This window comes from Idiotropiscis lumnitzeri, chromosome 6, assembly GCF_059441095.1.
Source record: "Idiotropiscis lumnitzeri isolate Australia: NSW breed Sydney's pygmy pipehorse chromosome 6, RoL_Ilum_1.0, whole genome shotgun sequence".
Classification (NCBI taxonomy): domain Eukaryota; kingdom Metazoa; phylum Chordata; class Actinopteri; order Syngnathiformes; family Syngnathidae; genus Idiotropiscis; species Idiotropiscis lumnitzeri.
In genome coordinates this window covers 7917110-7936209 of record NC_142396.1, presented here as the reverse complement: position 1 = coordinate 7936209, position 19100 = coordinate 7917110, and the positions used below count along the sequence as shown (strand labels likewise).

Sequence of the window (19100 nt, the reverse complement as noted above, 5' to 3'; positions counted from 1 at the left end):
CAGCAGCAATGTTTGGTGTAGCTGTGGAGTTGAAATGAAACAATGTTTGACACAAAATGGGTCAGAAAATTAACCAAGGCTGACAGGATAGAGGATTTACCTGACGTTTACTCCAAATATTAGGCCTGAAACTGGAGACCAGGAAACAGTTTCCAATTGGATTCGGTCCAATTTTAGTGATTCTGTGCAAGTTGCAGTATTCTGCTTTTGTCAAGTGATAATAGTAGTACCTCGTGGCCTCCCTTGGCGCAATTCAATATCATTTGCACTTATATACATTTTAGGGTTTAATCAATATAATGTTTGTCGATCAGTTGAGTCACTTCAACACAATTCATTGGAACCAATTACTACTTTCCTTTTAAAGCTGTGCTTTGGAGGTATCATGTCACATCTTTGGGAGTTTTGGGGGAGAAAAACATAAAAACTGCAAATAAGGTGAGTTTTTTTTGGGGGGGTGCAGATCTTCATTTCATCAGGCTATACTTTTAGAGTAATTTTAGTTTGTTGGGAGGGTACGATTTTTCTCTTGTAAAATATATGCCTTGGCTCAAAAAAGGTTAGGAAACACTGACATAAATAGCAAATGGAAAGAGCAACAGAATTGCACTGATGCAGACTGCACTTATGCTTGCGCTCATCGTTGGACATGACTTAAATAATTTTATGAAAACAACCATGAAACATGTAGAACTTGGACTTTCTGAATTTGAAAACAAAGTATAAGTACTGTGTTCAAGGCAGTGTTTCCCTATCTTTACTGAGCCAACAGAGCACCCATTTTTTCATGAGAAAAACCACAAGGCAAACCACCAAGCACCAATTTCAGAACAAAATCGAGCCCCCTTTGCCTCCTTGTAAAAAAAAAAAAAAAATATATATATATATATATATATATATATATATATATAATATATATATCATAAAGTACAATAGAAAACAGGGATGAAAAACTTGGGTAAGTATGATCTAATATATATATATATATATGTATATATATATATCTACATATATATATATACATATATATATAAATATATATATACTTTATTTCAATACTTAAAAACTTTTGTAGTCATGGCGACAAATTGTCCAAACTCAGACATGATTGGCTGACACGTGACGTCACATCTTTCTATCAAAGTTGTCGTAACCACGAGTGGGCGTGACAATCAATATCATAAGGCAAATAGATTAGCAAACAAAACACGAATTTACAACGTAGAGAAACATAATTATATCAAACAAAAACGGCCCTATTTCGTTGACTTGATCCAGGTGCATTTGCGCAAGGTTGTCCTCGTTTCATTGAGCGCACCATCTTTCGGTAGCTTCCGGCTAGCCGACTTTGTGCAAAGTATGTTCTCTTCGGTGCGGTATCTTAATAACAAGTAGGCGCTCGGGTTCCCGTCGGTGTCTTATAATTGGCTTGAGACGGTTCGCCACTCCCCTCTCGGACCTCCCTCGGTGCAGTTGCGGGGGACGAGCGGTAGCAGGCGGAGGTCACTGGGTGGAGGGAACCCCGCGAACAAGGTTGCTGAGTCACCCGGGAGAAGTTAATCAAGAAGGAGAAGGACCCCGAGGAAGGTCGTCGTTGCGCTCGGGGCACACTCAGCTAGATGTGGATTTACGCTCTCCTTTTGGCCAGTCAAAATCCTCGACATGGACCGAGTAACGGACAGGAGAGCAGCTGATACCTTGATAGAGATGAGCCCGTCGGACTCTTATCATGGTGAGTAGTTTAAAAATCAAGTACGTACTTATATTATTGGACAGTACTGACATCCACTGAAGATGTTTTGATGCTGGATGTCTTTATTATGAGGCTGTTAACACTTTAAAACCAACTTCATGTTGACATAGTGATTGCTGACAGTTAGTGTTGAACAAAATATGACATTATGTCATGGCCAAAATTATCCTTCACAGAAGTGCTGTATGTTTTTTTTTTCACTGAGGTTAACCCATCACAAATTAAAAAAATTCTCATGAAGTACTAGCCAGTCATTTAAAATAAGATGAAATAAAGTGATTTTTCTTAAATGGAAATATAACAGAAAATACAAATATTAGTTGTAAAAATGTATAATAATTTAGTAATTATCCTTCTGTCTCTATCAAACCTTTTTGGCTGCATGCTATTCCACCAGTGGCCTGTTGGCGGTCTCAAGGTATAAGAAGTTGTGAGACTCCCCAGAGAGAGTAGTGAAGAAGAGCTTTATGCCCCCCTTCAATTTAGTATAAAAAGTCACACATTTGCGAAGATATTTCTGTCACCGTTGACAAAAATGGCTTCATGTCTCTGCCAAAATGTAATTGCACATATGCATTGCAAGTGTTTAACATGAAGTCATCGACACTATCCATCTTAAATGTGTGTCCTAAGTATAGCCACCAAAGTATGTCGTGGTGTGAAAAGGGAAAGAGCGACTTTTAAAGCCTATCAGTCTTACAGCTGGCCCTCTTATTAGCAACAACATTTTTTTATATTCAACCTCCTTCCTGTGGCCTTTCTAATGAGCAACTTGTGCACTTGTGTTGCACACTTGGAAAAACAATGTTGGTGGCATTTTCGCTATCAGCTGCCTTCTGCTGAACAAAGTTGCGACTATCAAGCAGCTTGCTGCTTGCTTGCAGGCAGAGTGCCAGTTGTGCAGAAATAGTTGTCGGAGACTTTCTCATATAACAGCAGGCCAGACTAGAACAGTATACAAGAGGAAGCAAATATGATTGCTGAGTCCATATACTAAACAGCTAATATTAATAATTCTAAATTGTGAATTAATCTGTATTGATATTTGTCTGTGTAAAATGTTTTACTGTCCTGTGTCTAAAGTCTGTGAATTCCATTTGTTGGGCAGTGAAAGGCAAGTGAATGTCAACATATATATGTTAAGTGTGTCAAACCTCACGTGTTTCGACTTTGTTACTGGAGTCGGTGCTTGACACAGTAACGACGTGACACCAAACTGTTGTAGCCAAATTCTGTGGCTGGTGGGAGCCGTAGTACAAAAATAGACCACAACACTGGCGGCACTTTACCTTTCTGCAGCTGTTCATTATCACGTTATAACTCAACTTCAAAAATACTGACATGGCTCTCACATTGTGAATGTGCAAATGAATCAATTTTCTTACTCAAAACTGGGTCTCATATTTTGTGTGTGTCACACGTTGCTGTTTTGCAGATGATATAAATGGCTACTTAAATGACTCAACCAACCCAAGATCTCAACATAGCGAATCAGAGGTAAAGTCTACATGCATTCCTTTAAGTATATATCGACTTATGTATTGAGATCAATTAAGCAGATAGGTTTTGAGTTTGATTCCAGAAATCGCACTGTATTCAATCCATTTTGGATAATGACATGCTTTCAACTTTGTGGAGACAGTTTGCGGAAGGCCTTTTTTTGTTCCAGCATGATTGTACCCATGTGGACAAACATCTGGACAAGAAATGAAAAGAACTACAGCTGAGACTGCAATTAAATTGGTGGAGGATTTTCAAAAGACTGTTCTTCAAAAGGTTTCTTTAGCAAATCACATCTGCGACTAGTGGGTGCTACTGGGATTATGAAATCTGCCTGACAACACAAGCTAGTGGAATTCTGATTGGATAAAAACTCTAACCTAAAAATTTAACGTTAGGATATCATATGACATCAATGTGAAGGATATGATCATGATTTCGTGATTATGTTAGGCCAGCACAGAAGGCCTTGAAGGCTTTGACCGCCCACCACTGATAAAAAGGATTTATATGCAACTGCAGGATTCTCTGTATGAAAGGCTAGAGATGACCCATGCTAATGTGTCCTCTGTCCCCTTTTTAAAGTGCCATGGTGTGTGTGTGGAGACCTGCGAGTCTCTCAACACCAGCATGGCCACACTTGCCTCGTCCGACCACAGTGACGAAGTTCAGGTGGACGCTCGCACGTTCGAGCCCATCAGTTCTTTGACTGGGGTAAGACACCAGTCCAGCGCACAGATGCATGCGGCTGCGGTGTTTTGCATGAGAGTTTCTGACATCTCTTGCATCCGTGCTCAGATTTTTAGCTAAGTTACATGGTAGTACCGTGACTATAGTTGTTTGTTGCATCAGATTTGTAGTACATTTTTTTTGAGGGGGGGTGAACTTTTAGCTAATTTCTACGGGAGCGTGCCAATGTGAAGGCGACATTTTTGATGGGCAATGCAAATACGTTCAAATGTATTATACGTATTTGCAACTATGTATGAACGTACTGTACGTGTCGGCTAAATGCTAAAAACATAGCCACATTGTACTTTTTAGCATTTAGCCTACAAGTACATTGGAACATACTTGCCAGTCAAAAATGTTTGCTCCGCATACATTTTGATAAGATATTGGTCTCCAGTTGCTCTGTTCGCTTCGAGTTGCATTCTCCTGTAAGGCTCACTTTCACTGTCAACTTGGTTCCTTTACAGTTCTGGAAAAAGCGGGCGCTGTTCCTGAAGTTTCGTTCGAGGGTATGGCATGGTAAAAACATGCTTTTGATGTGATGCAGTTCGATGCGTACTGTCCGTCTGCCGCCGCAATTAGGGATTCAGAAAATGAAATGTCTGTCAGAAAGCTGAAATTAATATGCATATGTTGAAAAGAGCTAATTGTCTGTCGCATGTTTTTAACTCCTGCCGCGTCATGGAAACATGCTGAGGTGATGCATCATGAGAGTTCATTAAAACCGCTTTGTTCTCACTTGTGAAGCAGCAGTTGGGGCATGACTAGTGTTGACTACTTGTTATTGGCCTTGGTGTGTGAGTTTGTGTTGTTTTTGCATTGATTATTCAGCATTGTAGTGTGCTATGCTTCAAGATGCTGCACTGAATTTATACATTTGACCATGCAGGAAGGTCAGCACTTGAGATCCTTCCCTTTATTTATTACAACCTTCTAATAAAAATTTTATTAAGGGGCATCTATTTAAAAAAGAAAAGCACAAAAAACTTACAGGTGGGATGTGGCTGTGTTATGGCAGCACACACCTGCCACCATTTCAAGTGCTTCTAATTAACCCCAAATAAAGTTCAGCTGTTCTAATAGGCTTTTCCTGGGGTTTTTGTTTTTTGCACAAGCGACAGTCCGCAGAGAGGTTGTATCTCAGTGATCTCATTGTTCGAAGCCCATCAGTCAAGAGAAGGGTACAGAAAAAAAATTCCAAGACCTTAAATGTACCAGGCAACACAGTAAAGGAGCTGGAGGAATTTCTAGCAAGTACTGGCATTTTTAGTATGTGACAACAATCGGCCATCTTCTTATATTTAGGCTATGGATTATTGTGGCAAGATGGAAGCTTTACCTTAGAGAGAAAAACACAGGAAATCTCCATAATTCCAACACGTTTGGTGCAAACACAAAACTGCTCATCACCAAAAGAACGTTGTATCTTGATTGAAGCACGGTGGCAACATCACACTTTGCTGCTGTTTTACCTCAGTTGGAACAGGGGAGGGAGAAAGAATTATGAAAAGTTAGAAACAGCACAGGCAGTACAAAACCTTTAATGTCAGGAAAATTAAAATTGCATTTTATTTGGGGTTAACCGGAGAAACTTTGGATTGTGACAGGTTTGCTGACACCCAATTAACATGAATTTGAATATGATTTGTTAATTCTGAATACAGGCATATAATTAGTGCATGTTCTGTTGAATTTATTTCTGAATACTATTTATGTTCCCAAAACGTCAACGCATGAAAAAGTCATATCATAAGTAAAAATATTAATTTTATTATTTCCCCTTGAAATGAGTAACTTGCCTTGAAATTAGTAACTTGCTGTGTTACACCATGTTTTACACGTACCACATACACAATCCAGTCGAAAGCAGGAAGCAAGACATCACCCAGTAGTTTGCGGTTCGTGTTGGATGGGCAGAACTCGAATCCCTCCACTTGGCAGAGGTGGGCCTAAACACAAGCGCTGATTTTCATATGACTGATCTGTAATTACAGCAAATTAGAGACTTTTTGTCCGTTGTCAAGGAAGGCCGCCGCCCTCGCATGGTCAGCATAAAGTCATTCAATGCAGGAGATAATGTGGGAATTCAGGCTTTATTTGGGATAAGACAGCGGTTGAAAAGCTTAAACATTTGGACTTGAAGGCTTCTCTAGCAAATTAGTATCCACCTTCCCCCCCCACAAAGGATTTGCATACATTGATTGATTGCTTTTAGACTCTTGAGTCGCCAAACCGCAGCGCTTCACTCTTCATCAGCCTCTTCAGACTAGATTATTCATGATTCAACAGCTTTTTTTTTTTCATTTGCAGTCTAACATCCTTGGCTATCATTGAATTAGCTTGCTATCAGGTAGCATTTCCCATCTTGAGTGCTCGCCTGCACTCTCCGGAGGCTGATGCATCATAGCCATAAAGGGAGGAGGGCCATGGAGGTAAAGTGCGTTCTCTCCTCCTTGCGGAGTGCAGACAGACAGGGCCCACTCTTTTCTTTTCGACGTGATGGTGGTGGGTGTTGTCTTTGGACTAAAAGTATGTTGTCACTGTGGTGATGTTAAGTAGTGCATGGTTATGTTTAGCTGCCCGAACAGCTGAAGAAGTACCAGCCGCTAGCAGACATATGTCCCGTTCTCTCTTGAAGCATTCCTGTGCAGTTTGTTTCCCTCCAGCAAAGGACTGCTATGACTGTTGGCTAGCACACAAAACTGACATTTACACCCGCTGTTTTACAGCTCGTTTCAGCCTAACAAGTTCATGAATTACTGGAGAGAAATTGTAACATTTATTTCTCTTATCTGATTAATTATTTCGTGATCTTCTTGGCATTACCATGCTCTGACTGTGGAGTTCTAATTTGAGCAGTGTAACGACACAAAATGTTATGGTTAAAAAACAAAACAAAAAAAGCGTACAGCATGTTTTTACGCAGCAGTCATTCTGACGTTAAAACAGTAAATAGTAGACTGCAAAAATAAGTATGTAAAATCTGGTTCAAAGTGCTGATACAGGTAGGCTCTTTGCTCCGTTACATTAAACAACATTTTTCTTGTTACTTTTGTTTTAATCTGTCTGTCATTGCTTGTTTGCGTGTTCTACTTGTTTTGCTTTGTCGGACCGACTTGTCACATGACTGATCCAAAGTAGCAACATTTGATGGCCCTTACACGAATCAAAGGATGAAGCCAGGCTGTCACATGACTGAACGCAGTGCCCACACTGAGTGGCGAACTTGTACGAATTCATGTTGAGCCCCACTCTTTGTGGGAAACAGTGACAGAAATTATGCAAATGTAAAAAAAATGTGTGTACTTGACAGCCATTGACATGCATTAGGCAGAAAACATAATTACTTTTATTATTATTATATTTTTTTTTATACAAAGCCCCAACATTATTCCAAAAATGCTTTCCATGAAAAAAATGGGGTGAAAATGGTGAACCCAAAACCTTCCTCCTGCCCACCCCACCTGGGAAAAAAAACAAATATGACACAATCTTAAAAAATATTTTACGAAATTATTGGAAATAAAATTCAGTAAGGAGTCAAAGGCGCGAGTATGCAAGAGTAAACTGTGTTTGAAATTCATGCTCTGATTAAAAAAATAGTATTGACTCAGCCTGCCTACTTGAGTATCTTTTTTTTGCTGAATACTTATTTGCTCTTAATTCACCTTTTCTTTTACGTACACTTGAGCCATATTACTCAAAAGTAAAAGTACTCTTACATTCCCCACCTCTGCATGGCACTATACTCTCAATAGAACTGTCCAAATACCCAAAATCCTAATGGCACCACTTGCCTGTCTGGAAGACAATAACATGCTAATTAATGACAAAAAAAAAAGAAAAGAAATGAACAAGCAACACAAAACAGTTTAGCAACAAAATGACATTACTGTGCGGTCCAGTCCAATGGTGGCCCAAGACTTGTGCATGGTATTGTACCTGAGTGTGACACACAATGTGCCTCTATGAGATGCTCTTAACTCATTCATCGCCATTGACGGGTATAGAAGCCAAAAAGTTTATTTTACCAAGGCTGGCAGCGAATGATTTAATTGTATCATGCTAACCCAACCACATGAGTGCTATACATGTTGTGAACTCTACTATCTTGTCATAGATCGAGAGACAGCAGCAGAGCAAAGACTCGGTGTACTTCCGCGATGGATTGCGCAGGATTGATTTTGTCCTGTCCTACACTGACGAAAGTGATAGGAAATCGGTAAGAAACGAGTGCACTCCTGTTTGGTTTTTACCCACCTCATGTTGGTTTCAAATGTTTACATTTTTTTGGGTTCATTTTATGTTTATTATTGATATCCATGTAACTACAATTATTTCCTAATTGTAAGAAAATATGATTTTAGAAACGACACTATAGTTCATAATCCAGTGTGGTTTGGTGTGTACTGAGATTGGAATATACTGCGTGCCTTCAAATGATAGCTCCAATTTTTCCATTTTATGGGCCCGTTTTGATTTTTCTGGTAAGAACCGGTTCTTACAGGATGTCCCCCAACCCCAGTGGGAGCCAGCAGCGACATACTCTAGATAGCACAACCGCGATAAAAAGAGATACAAGTGTTCTCAGTTTGTAGAAGTCATCCTCATTCTGACAAGGTCGCTTTCCCGTTGGCATTTAGTCGTCACAAGCATTTTGTGAACCGAGTCAAGATGTTTCCAGAGACGCTGCGTACTTGGTGGTTGATAGTTGGGTGTTGGACTTGGCTCCTTAACACTTCTACGTGATTATGGTTTGTTGAATTCAACTCCGGAGCTCCTATTCAAAGGGAAGATCACTGGTCTGTCTGGAACAGGAATATTTTTTTTCTGTGTGAAGTGGAGGAAACAGAAGGCCACGTCCTGTCTGTTATCTGCACTTTTCAGTAAATGTCAGCTGATATTGATTGACGCTACATTTAATGGGCGAGGTTAGAGGGTTTCAAACTTTACACAAATTACTACAACCATCATGACCAACGTAATAAATAGTAGCATACGACGCCCTTGTGGTAATCAAAAACAAGACCGATGTATTCTTAAAATATATATTGTAATTTGTAAGCCAATGTAACATTAGTTAACCCTGTGAAATGGATAACAACAATTCTTGCAAAATCTCAATATTATTTCTTACACTTTATTTTCGCAAGGATCATAGAAGTTGACACACAGGATTTGCTTTTGCGGGCCGCAAAAATTTGTGTAGATGGGCCGGTTATGAGCCCCGGGCCTTAAGTTTGACACCTGTGTTCTACACTCAGATTTTGTCAGGGCTCTCACTTCATAAAACAATTAAATACAAATGTTTTTTTCTGTATTTTCCCATCAGCGTTATTATTGCTGTCGTTGATCTTAACTTTGGAACCCGACAACCAATGGTGAAGAGTTGTTGGAATATGTTGATCGCGTCAAATATGTTTTTTTTTCATTTTGTTCATGCTGATATTTACAGAAATGTCATTTTTGAAACATTGATTAGGAGATGTATCATTACAGTGGATGTTTTTTCCGCATAGAAAAATAATGCATTTTTTTTTCCTACCAAAAGGGAAAAAAAAGGGAGTGGTACGAGGCCAACCTAGAGAAAGTCGGCTTGGAGCTGGAAACAGAAGACAAATCTGTAAGCGTTCATGATCGTTGATTTGATCATGTCTCACGATAGAATCCTGAAAAGCAAATTCCCATATTTCAGGAATCAGAAGATGGAAGAACCTATTTTGTGAAGATCCACGCTCCGTGGGACGTGTTGGCCACCTACGCAGATGTGCTGAAAATCAAGGTCCCCTTCAAGGCCAGCGACATACCAAAGAAAAATGCCATAACCATGAAATGTCTGGCCGCCCCTTTTCGTCTTCCGGATCACATTATGAATCCTGAGCCGGACTACTTCACCGCTACCTTCAACAAGACCAAATCGGACTTCTTCATCATCGATGACAGAGACACATTCTTTTCCCCTTCCACTCGCAACAGGATAGTAAGTATGGTTTGATGCGAATCTTCACGTCAGAACACAAATAGACAAAATGATAGAGCACCATTGCTCATTTTTTTCTGTTGCTTTCAACGTGCAAGCCTTTGATTTAGCCTCTGTGTCTGTAACAAGGTATACTATATCCTCTCCCGATGTCCATATGTGGAGGATGAATGCATAGAGAAAGACAAAAAAGGAATCAAGAGGTTGCTTAACAACGGCACCTACACGGCGGCATTTCCACTGCACGATGTGAGACCCTTTTGCTAAATTTAGTGAAATAGTGAATATCTTGGTTTGTCCAAAAGAAGGATTTAAATACAAACGAGTTCTGTGTGTGTGTACACCTGCAGTGCAGATACTGGACAAGATCGAAGGATGCTAGTTGTGAAAGTGAAAGATACAATCTCTACCACTACTGGGCCAGACTGTCGTGTTTCTTCAAAGTGCAGCCCCTCGACCTCATAAGGTAATCAAACAGAGCACAGTGCCGATGTCTGCTGCGTGAGCGTCTTCGTACAGCTCACAGCTAAAATGTGGTTTTGCCCTCAATAGGAAATACTACGGGGAAAAGATTGGCCTCTATTTTGCCTGGCTGGGGTTCTACACTGAGATGCTGTTTTTTGCAGCCATTGTGGGAACACTTTGTTTCCTGTACGGGTTATCTTCATACAAAAATAATGAGTGGAGGTGAGTTTGGGAAGGAGTGCATTATATAACACTTTGTCCAAATAATCATGTCGCTTTGGATTCCAATTGTGCTTAGTAAGGAAATCTGCAGTGAGCAAGTCGGCGGGAATATTATCATGTGTCCGCTGTGTGACAAGAGATGTAGCTACTGGAAACTCAACATAACTTGCAACGCTTCATGGGTGAGACATCTTTATGTCATGATATGTGCTCTATTCTAAATTGATGACAATTAAACTGCTATGATTGCATCGCAACAATCTCTTACCATTCTCGAACTTTTCTTTCAGCAATCGCACCTGTTTGACAATGTGGGAACTTTATTGTTTGCCGTTTTCATGGGGATTTGGGGTGAGTCAATAGATGTCTTTTAATTTTGAGCTGCAGCACCACCTAGTGGGCTTTAGTGGAACTGGGACGCTCACCGAGAGGCAGCATGCTAACCTCAACTTTGTCTATATTATTTTTTATGTATTTAGAAAATTTGTAATGTCTTGTTTCAATAAATTGCTCCTTAGAAATGATATTTATTGCTATGATTAGGGAATATAAAGTTATAAGTGGTCATTAAAATGATATCTTTACTCTTTAGAAATGATGACATTCATTTTGTGTATCAACCACCAACTCATACTAGCCATTCCTTTTCAGGAATCACAAATACTGTATTTATTGGATAAAAGTATTTTCATACAAATGTTTACTGTAATTATAATCTTGGATAATCTGCTTGATCACCTGCTAAAACCTGCTACGTTGTTACAATGCCCATGACTTTAGGAAGGTGACGAAATGTGGGTCAGTACTTGTGATAGTCATGATAATTGGAGAAGTCCCCGCTGCCTCTGATGCTAAACCACTGATTATTGTGCAGTGACATTGTTCCTGGAGCTCTGGAAGAGGCGTCAGGCGCGTCTCGCGTACGAGTGGGATCTGGTGGACTTTGAGGAGGAGCAGCAGCGACTGCAGACGCGGCCGGAATACGAGAACAAGTGCACCAGCCGCAAGCTCAATCCCATCACTCAGGTGTTTGTGTGCTCATGAATTTGTGTCAATTCCGAAAAAGATAGTGAATGATTCTTCAAAAAGAGCCATCAAGTCATTTAATTCATTTACTACCATTGACGGATAAAAACGTCAAAGATCCAATAATTTTTTTTAGTCGGCTGGTAGGGAATTAGCGATAATTGCATTTCCCTACCTTTCAATAAGAAAAGATGTTTTGAGATAAAAAAAAAAATATTTGCGTTACGCACATAATTATCCCACAAATTAAACTTGTATCTCAAGGCACCACTGTAGTTGGATAAGGACTGACTGATACATTATGAAGTAAAGTGGAGTTGGACGTGCCATTGAAAAAGTGGATGGTTACACTTTGTCTTGACCGCATGGTGCCCACCTGTAGGAATCAGAGTTGATTCTTGAGAGGACTGCGACTGATCTAGTGGGGAAATTATTTCTGTGCTGGGTCACCGTGTTATTCTGGGTAAGGGTAGTGCTGAAAACGGATTGCCACTTTAATGTGGGAGAGGTTTTCTTGTGTGTACGTACGTTTCTGAAAAAAGACTCTCAGACACAAGTTTCCTTCTCTGCTCCATCACCATAAGTGTGATAATTGGACTTACGTGCAAATAATTATTCCAATTTGGTTTGCCTCAAATCTAAAGTGAGTGCCAATTAAAAGGAACCGTGTTGAGTTGCTTTTCAGGCTATAACAAAGTGTGACTGACCTTGTTTTTTTTTTTGTATGCGCTTTGCTTGCTCGTGGTGTAGGAAGTGGAGCCTTACTTACCCATAACAACCGTCAAGTGTGCACGCATATGTATATCTGGAGCCACTGTCCTTTTGTGGGTGAGCATTCTATCTACTTTCAAATGTATTGTCTCTCTTCCTTGATCTTCTCCTAGTTAAAACGTAATCCCACTGCATTGAACTGATTCATTTCAGTGGGATTCTGATCAGTTCGAGAGGGTAAACATTTTATAATATTAACTTTTTAGTGCGGCATTTCAAAGAGTTACAGCAAAGTCAAATCTGTAGCACCCTTTTGATCCTGCAATGGTGATCAGAAGTGACCGGCATGTGTATTTGCCAACGGGACACGTGAGGTGTGTTCCAGACATTTTCATGCATCACTCCAGCTCCCGTTTTGCTTTGCCTGTGTGTTTGTATTTTGCCGTCTGCACTCGTGAACAGTACTGCCCGCGGCATTTCCTGCTCCTTTTTATACATCTTTACATATTCGCTGTCATCTCTGTCCCAAAGCTCTGTCTGATCGTTTCCTGCATCATTGGCGTGATCGCGTACCGCCTGGCAGTATACGCCGTCTTTGCCAGCTTCATGAAGGAAAACGCCCACCTGAACAGGATGGGTTCCTCAATCACACCGCAGCTGGCCACGTCTGTAACGGGCTCCTGCATCAACTTTATTACGATTATGCTCTTGAACATCATGTATGAACGAGTGGCTGTTTGGATAACTGACCTCGGTAAGGCTATGCCCGAAATGGCGTAACGTGTCAACATTTTTGTTTATGTGTATAAAGTATCTGCTTTTCTTTGCAACAGAAATACCAAAGACCCATGTGGAATATGAGAACAAGCTGACAGTCAAGATGTTCCTTTTCCAGTTTGTCAACTACTACTCCTCGTGCTTCTATGTGGCTTTCTTTAAGGGCAAGTTTGTCGGCTACCCTGGAGGTTATTCGTACATGTTTGGCCAGAGGACCAAACTCAGGAATGAAGAGGTGGATCTCGATCAATATTGATTCCAGTTGAGCTTCATTCTGTCCTGTTCCTGTCATTCATTTTCTGTATGTTTGCATTCAGTGTGACCCCGGTGGCTGTTTGATTGAGTTGACCACCCAACTGGTAGTTGTGATGTCCGGTAAGCAGGTGTGGGGCAACATCCAGGAGTCTCTGGTCCCGTGAGTTTTCCAAAATATTACAGATAATTCTTAGTAAACGCAATGCATCTCCATCGCCTGTACTCCTTCGCCTACTTGTGTCTTGTCAGGTGGTTAAAGAACTGGTGGCGCGGCAGAAAAAATCGGCGCCAACCGGAGAGTCTGTACTGCCGCTGGGAGCAAGACTACAACTTGCTGATGGTTGGCCACTTGGAACTCTTCTACGAGTACCTGGAAATGGGTAAAATAGCCGTCCCGTAGCCTGTTCAATGCGTCCAGTCAGTAATTGGGATATTGTACTCAATGGATTATGTTAGGTACAACTGATTGGGACCGAATACAAAGGTTGTCTAAAAATTCTACTTTGCTCAGTTTTGTGGACCGAGAACCAAGAAAAAAATAATCATTAAAAAATACAAAAATATTGAAGGGGGGAAAAATGGTATTTTCAAAATCATCCAGCCCTATATTGTATCAGGATACAAACACAGAAGAAGCTTGGTCATATTGATTGGGTTTCCTTAAAAGTACGGGATGTTTTTCAAGCATGGGTAATAGACACTAAAATTGTCACCAGTTTTCACCCTTGTCGTTGTATTCAACGGTGAAACCGAAATTAGTTCGCAAAATGTTATCGCTCAAATCCTTAATTTTTGCTAATGGATTTACCGCACGCCTTTTTTGCTTCATGAACAACAACAACTATAGCTACACAGGCTAACTGTGCTTTCTGCCACCTAATTGTTCTGCTTGTCATGTCACTGGCAAAGCCAGATTAACAAGTGGTGTTTTTTAGGAAATGTATAATAACTTTGAAATCGGGTAATGTCCTACAGTTGATTATCTATCACTTTAGGAAGCACTGGGCTTGTGTGCCATGTGAATTGCATCCTGCAGATGGTGCTGTTTCTTCTCTAAATGTTCATTTTTTTTTGTGCTCCAGTGATCCAGTTTGGTTTCATCACTCTGTTTGTGGCCTCCTTCCCTTTGGCTCCGCTGCTGGCTCTCTTCAACAACATCATTGAGGTTAGAGTGGATGCCTGGAAACTCACCACTCAATACAGACGTCCTGTGGCATCCAAAACTCACAGTATCGGAGCCTGGGAGGAAATCCTCAGTGGGATCGCCATCCTCTCTGTTGTTACCAATGTAAGAGGTGGACATACAAAGATTCAATGTACGACTACCTTCTCATATGTTGCCTCGTGGTCTTTTTGCAGGCATTCATTGTGGCCTACACCTCGGAAATTATCCCCCGACTTGTGTATATGTATGCTTACCAACCACGACTTTCGATGAAAGGCTACATCAACAACAGCTTGTCTGTGTTCAACATCGCAGACATGCCACCGGAAAACAGACCAGAAGAAGATGAGGTGCCCCCTTGGTTCAACTCATCCATTACAAGCTGCAGGTGTGTGTGTGTAAATAATCACCGGTTATGGTGTGTATAATGTGTCTTAGCTATTTGCTGTGTTTTCTGTGGATGTTTTATTTGCACTTCGATATAAGAATGCATATTCTTTGACGGTTGACTGAATGCTAATGCTAACGCTCCGTTCTTTGCAGGTACCATGACTACCGCTACCCGCCTGGCCATGAGAAACAGTACACCCACACATTGCAGTATTGGCACATTTTTGCTGCCAAGCTGGTCTTCATTATCATCATGGAGGTAAACCTTCCTGCCTGTCCACAAACACCTACAGATCACCTTACCCAGGAGTCTAGACTTTTCATAACTGTACCCTCTTCCTCTGCAGCATGTCGTCTTTCTGGTCAAGTTCTCTTTGGCCTATATGATTCCTGATGTTCCGTCCGACGTGAGGGATCGCATCAAGAGAGAGCGCTACCTGGTCCAGGAGTACCTGCACAATTACGAAGTGGAGAGGCTGACGAGCCAACTCAGTGGAAACCAGGAGGATTGTACTTGCGAGGAAATGGTCTGCCCGTCTTTGCCTCCACCTGAGGTGTTGCCGGAGAATCTCTAGCACAGAGAAGCTCCTGCTCAGTCAACAAGATGTGATGTAGACATGCCTGCTTGTTAATGTTGATCTTGCTCCCTGGTGTTGACTTTTGAGTGTCATTACATAATGACACACGCGCTTGTACACACATAGCCTTTATGAAGAAGCTAGAGGTATCCTCCGTCCTTAGCTATCCCGCTTCAAGCATGTTGAAAACCTAGAAGACTTGAATATTACTGCCTCTTATTGATGGTCTTTGATTCTATGCTGTAAATGATCACATTTGGCTGTAAGGAGAAGGAAGACAAGCCACGCCTTTCTGAACTATTTATTAGCCACTATAAAGTAGCTTAAAAAGTAAATGCCTTAATATAAATAAATAAATAAATCACATTTTGTCCTTACTTTGACCTGTCAGTGAGTGTTTCCCTGTCACATCTGCAGTTGTATAAACAACTCTGGTGTTACATGCCAAAAAATGATGAAATCTTTTTCCAGTTTTTACAGTCTCTTCAGTCCCTTAGCAGAGCTTATCAATTTAGACAGGATGTCCGATGAGTTTCCATACTTAGTTAACACTAAACTAAACACTTAACACTATGATGTACATACGTAATAAGATAAAAATGATTAACTTTAATTTGACTTTAGAAAAGCCTCCAGTAATTACATAATTTATGGAATGTAACAAATCTGTCACAAATTTTGCCACCTGGGGTAGCATAAGACAGTCATACTTAGAGTACATAGCGATGTTACTCCTCCATAAGATGCAAAAATATATACTCAGTCTTCACAGCGGGTAAAGAATATGTATTTTCTTGCTGCATGTGTCCGCCATCGTTTTGGTTTGATTAAAGGATTAAAACAATGCGACTGATGCTATTCATTAGCCCGTTTATGGCGTTTTGTGTTATTTGATAGCATTAAGCTAAACAAACTTAAATAAGGTAAAGCGATGCAGTTGTTTTAAATACATTGTCCAGTATAGTTGTCCCCAAAGATAAAATTCAAATGACATACGTTTTCCAAATGAAATCTGTTTCATATTTTCTGTTCAATCTAATTGCTACCAAACAGCTGCTTATTGAGCCAGCCCTCATTATTCTGATGCATTTTTTTAGGCTATCTGAAATGGAAAAAAAAAATAAAACGCTAAAAATGACAGAATTTATTATGGAAACTTTTGGGACACTTTGCTTGGTGCAGTACGCCGGAATGATATAACACGACACAAACTACAAAACTACAATGTTTCTGCGTAGTTGTTTGCACAATTACACAAAGCATCATCATTCTCAGCTGTATTTGTCCACAGAAAGAAATCTTTGCATGTCTTTCATTTTTATTTTTAATTGCAGAACGCACTTGAGGAGAAATTGCTTTTCAACAAGTCATAAGCCCACCAGTCTTGCGGTTGTCATGACAACGCATCCAGTCTTGAGTGTTTTGAAGCAGCAACATGTGACAATCCAATGGCGGTTGTTCATTTGAAAGATATTTAATTTAATAAGGCTGTCTATACATAAAACAAGTCTTTAATTTAACTATCTAAATTGTTTGTCAAATATATAATTCAATTATTTAGTCAACTAATCTCGCGAGAACTTTATACTATTTTTTTTTCAGTTATTTCTCTGTGAGTTACAATCTTCTGATGCATGTTGTCTTTTGTCAATTTGTATATTTTATACTTACCCAGTGAATCTGTTTACTGTATGTGTGCTATCCAATCATTTTTTTATTTAAACATTTCCTGTATCCAAATTTCCAGAATAAAGTCCAGCTGAACCCATGTTTGCATGATTCCTAAATGTTGTAACTGTCCACTGTGCTGCTTTGCCGAGAACATTGGCAAGCGTGAGCATTCGCACAACAGATGGGCCGAGAGGATGCCGCTTCCTCGTCAGTGTTTGCTCGCGCTAGTGGATGTGGCGAACACCCAAATACGTTGGCATGCTCTTCTCACCTGGCAGACAAAAACACATGGGCTAAATGCATGTATGTGTTTTCTCTGCTCATCTTGCCCACCAATGAAAACCGGAGTGGACCTTTTGTAGTTTAAATATAACTAATCAAATCCAACGAAACATAACTTTACAATGTCAAAGATGTTAATGTCTAAGACAGCGTGGGAAAACTACGGCCCGGGGAGCACATGCGGCCCGTTAAACGTTTTAATCCGTCCCGTCGAACTTGGAAAAAAATGAATAAAACTTGTTTGTTTATTTTCTAAATACTGTGGTTTTTCAAAGACATATATTTTGTTGTCATGTTTTTGTTCACTTTCATTCCAATTTTTTTTATTTTTTTCTACGATGAGGTGAGGTTATCAAAACACTCCATCCATCTGCTCTTGGTCCGGACCCTCTGTCAAATTTTAGAACCCATTGTGGCCCGCCAATCAATAGGTTTGCCCACCCCTGTTCTAAGACATGCCTTCCTTTTGATAAGCTGATGGGACACCTGCTGCAAAATCTTTCGTGAGCAAGCTAATGAACATAAGTTTTTGACAAAAGCAAAACGGCCCCACCGCTGTATTTGAAGCAAAAAGTATGTTCAGCGATCTGGTGGGGACTCGCATCAAGCATATTTCTGAGGCGGGGAAATACCAATAATTTACATAGAAAACATTTCATGTAGCGTTTTCTTTTTTTTTTCTTAAATTCAGCCCAACATATTGCACATACCAGAAATGGTCAGTGATACCACCTCATGTGACACTAAAGTGCTGCTGCACATTGTCTGGAAATCACGAACTGAACGCTCTGAGAATGGTGCTGCTCTTAACTTGACCCTTAAACCTCTCGCTGCTGCCTTTACACACCACCACAGCAAGACTATTCTCGCTATGTAATTAATGTCCTGGCTGGTGAATAAACTTCAAGATGTCAGTTTGCTTCCTGCAGAACTCGTCAGCTGGTGTCTGCTGTCAGGCCTCTTCTCATTATGTCGGATATATAGTGGATATTCCAATGCCAAAATATATAATTGAGAAACTTATATGCTTCTAATGAAAGCCAGTGAACATCTTTGTGTTTGCTAACTAACACCGTTAATGATGCTATCGTGTAATCTGCTTTCGGCAAAACGTGCAAACATGACAAGCATGCATGAGCACAAAGCACGACTGTATCTGATGTTTTGACTTTCCTTGTTTTTCTTCTGTGGTGTCTATTGGAAGTTGTAAAACCATCTTAATGGGGCATTTCCACCACCAACTAATATATTTGCTACTGCTACAAGGAAACCAATGTTTCTTGATGGTGGGTGGATGTTGTTAAATTTGCTGCTGTCATCTACTGGTGGGAGTCTGAAGTACACATCTCACATTTTGGCAAATTTCTCATAAAAAAAAATAAACATCGTGCAAAATTTGGTAGAGCTGTTTTATGGGGGGTCTGAAATGGAGTAATGGGCTAATTTGAACTTTCACCTTTCTGCACATTGCTGGAAATCTTTTTTTTAATTTAATTTTATTTTTTTTATGAATCAACCCTACTGCTATCTAATTTTTGAGGCTGTCCATTACATTAATCAAGCCAGGAATGATATGTTCCGCAAATGTATTCA

At 40.2% G+C, this 19100-nt stretch overlaps 1 protein-coding gene across 2 annotated transcripts; it reads left to right on the top strand.

The window, feature by feature from the left end:
- The first annotated feature begins 1369 nt into the window (after positions 1–1369).
- On the top strand, positions 1370–17322 carry ano5a (anoctamin 5a). 2 transcript variants are annotated; one of them, XM_088298269.1, is made up of 22 exons: positions 1370–1732; positions 3189–3250; positions 3839–3967; positions 4453–4494; positions 8106–8207; positions 9537–9608; positions 9681–9965; positions 10095–10214; positions 10316–10431; positions 10518–10652; positions 10729–10834; positions 10943–11003; positions 11527–11678; positions 12061–12141; positions 12921–13143; positions 13223–13401; positions 13484–13581; positions 13671–13801; positions 14504–14709; positions 14781–14974; positions 15130–15235; positions 15324–17322. In XM_088298269.1, exons 1-22 carry the CDS (start codon positions 1663–1665, stop codon positions 15549–15551), a joined length of 2898 nt encoding a protein of 965 aa, XP_088154395.1. In that variant the 5' UTR covers positions 1370–1662; the 3' UTR covers positions 15552–17322. The 2 variants fall into 2 exon arrangements, with proteins under 2 accessions (XP_088154395.1, XP_088154394.1); XM_088298268.1 differs by lacking the exons at positions 3839–3967; positions 4453–4494; positions 12061–12141 and adding an exon at positions 12429–12506 and having other exon boundaries at positions 1374–1732.
- Positions 17323–19100: the final 1778 nt, after the last annotated feature.

What these genes read in the sequence shown, in the direction of transcription:
- ano5a (XM_088298269.1), top strand. Translation starts at nt 1,663, where the DNA reads ATGGACCGAGTAACGGACAGGAGAGCAGCTGATACCTTGATAGAGATG. An exon ending in TGGAAACAGAAGACAAATCT is followed by an intron (nt 9,609 to 9,680) that starts GTAAGCGTTCAT and finishes CCCATATTTCAG; the next exon opens with GAATCAGAAGATGGAAGAAC. An exon ending in CGTTTTCATGGGGATTTGGG is followed by an intron (nt 11,004 to 11,526) that starts GTGAGTCAATAG and finishes ATTATTGTGCAG; the next exon opens with TGACATTGTTCCTGGAGCTC.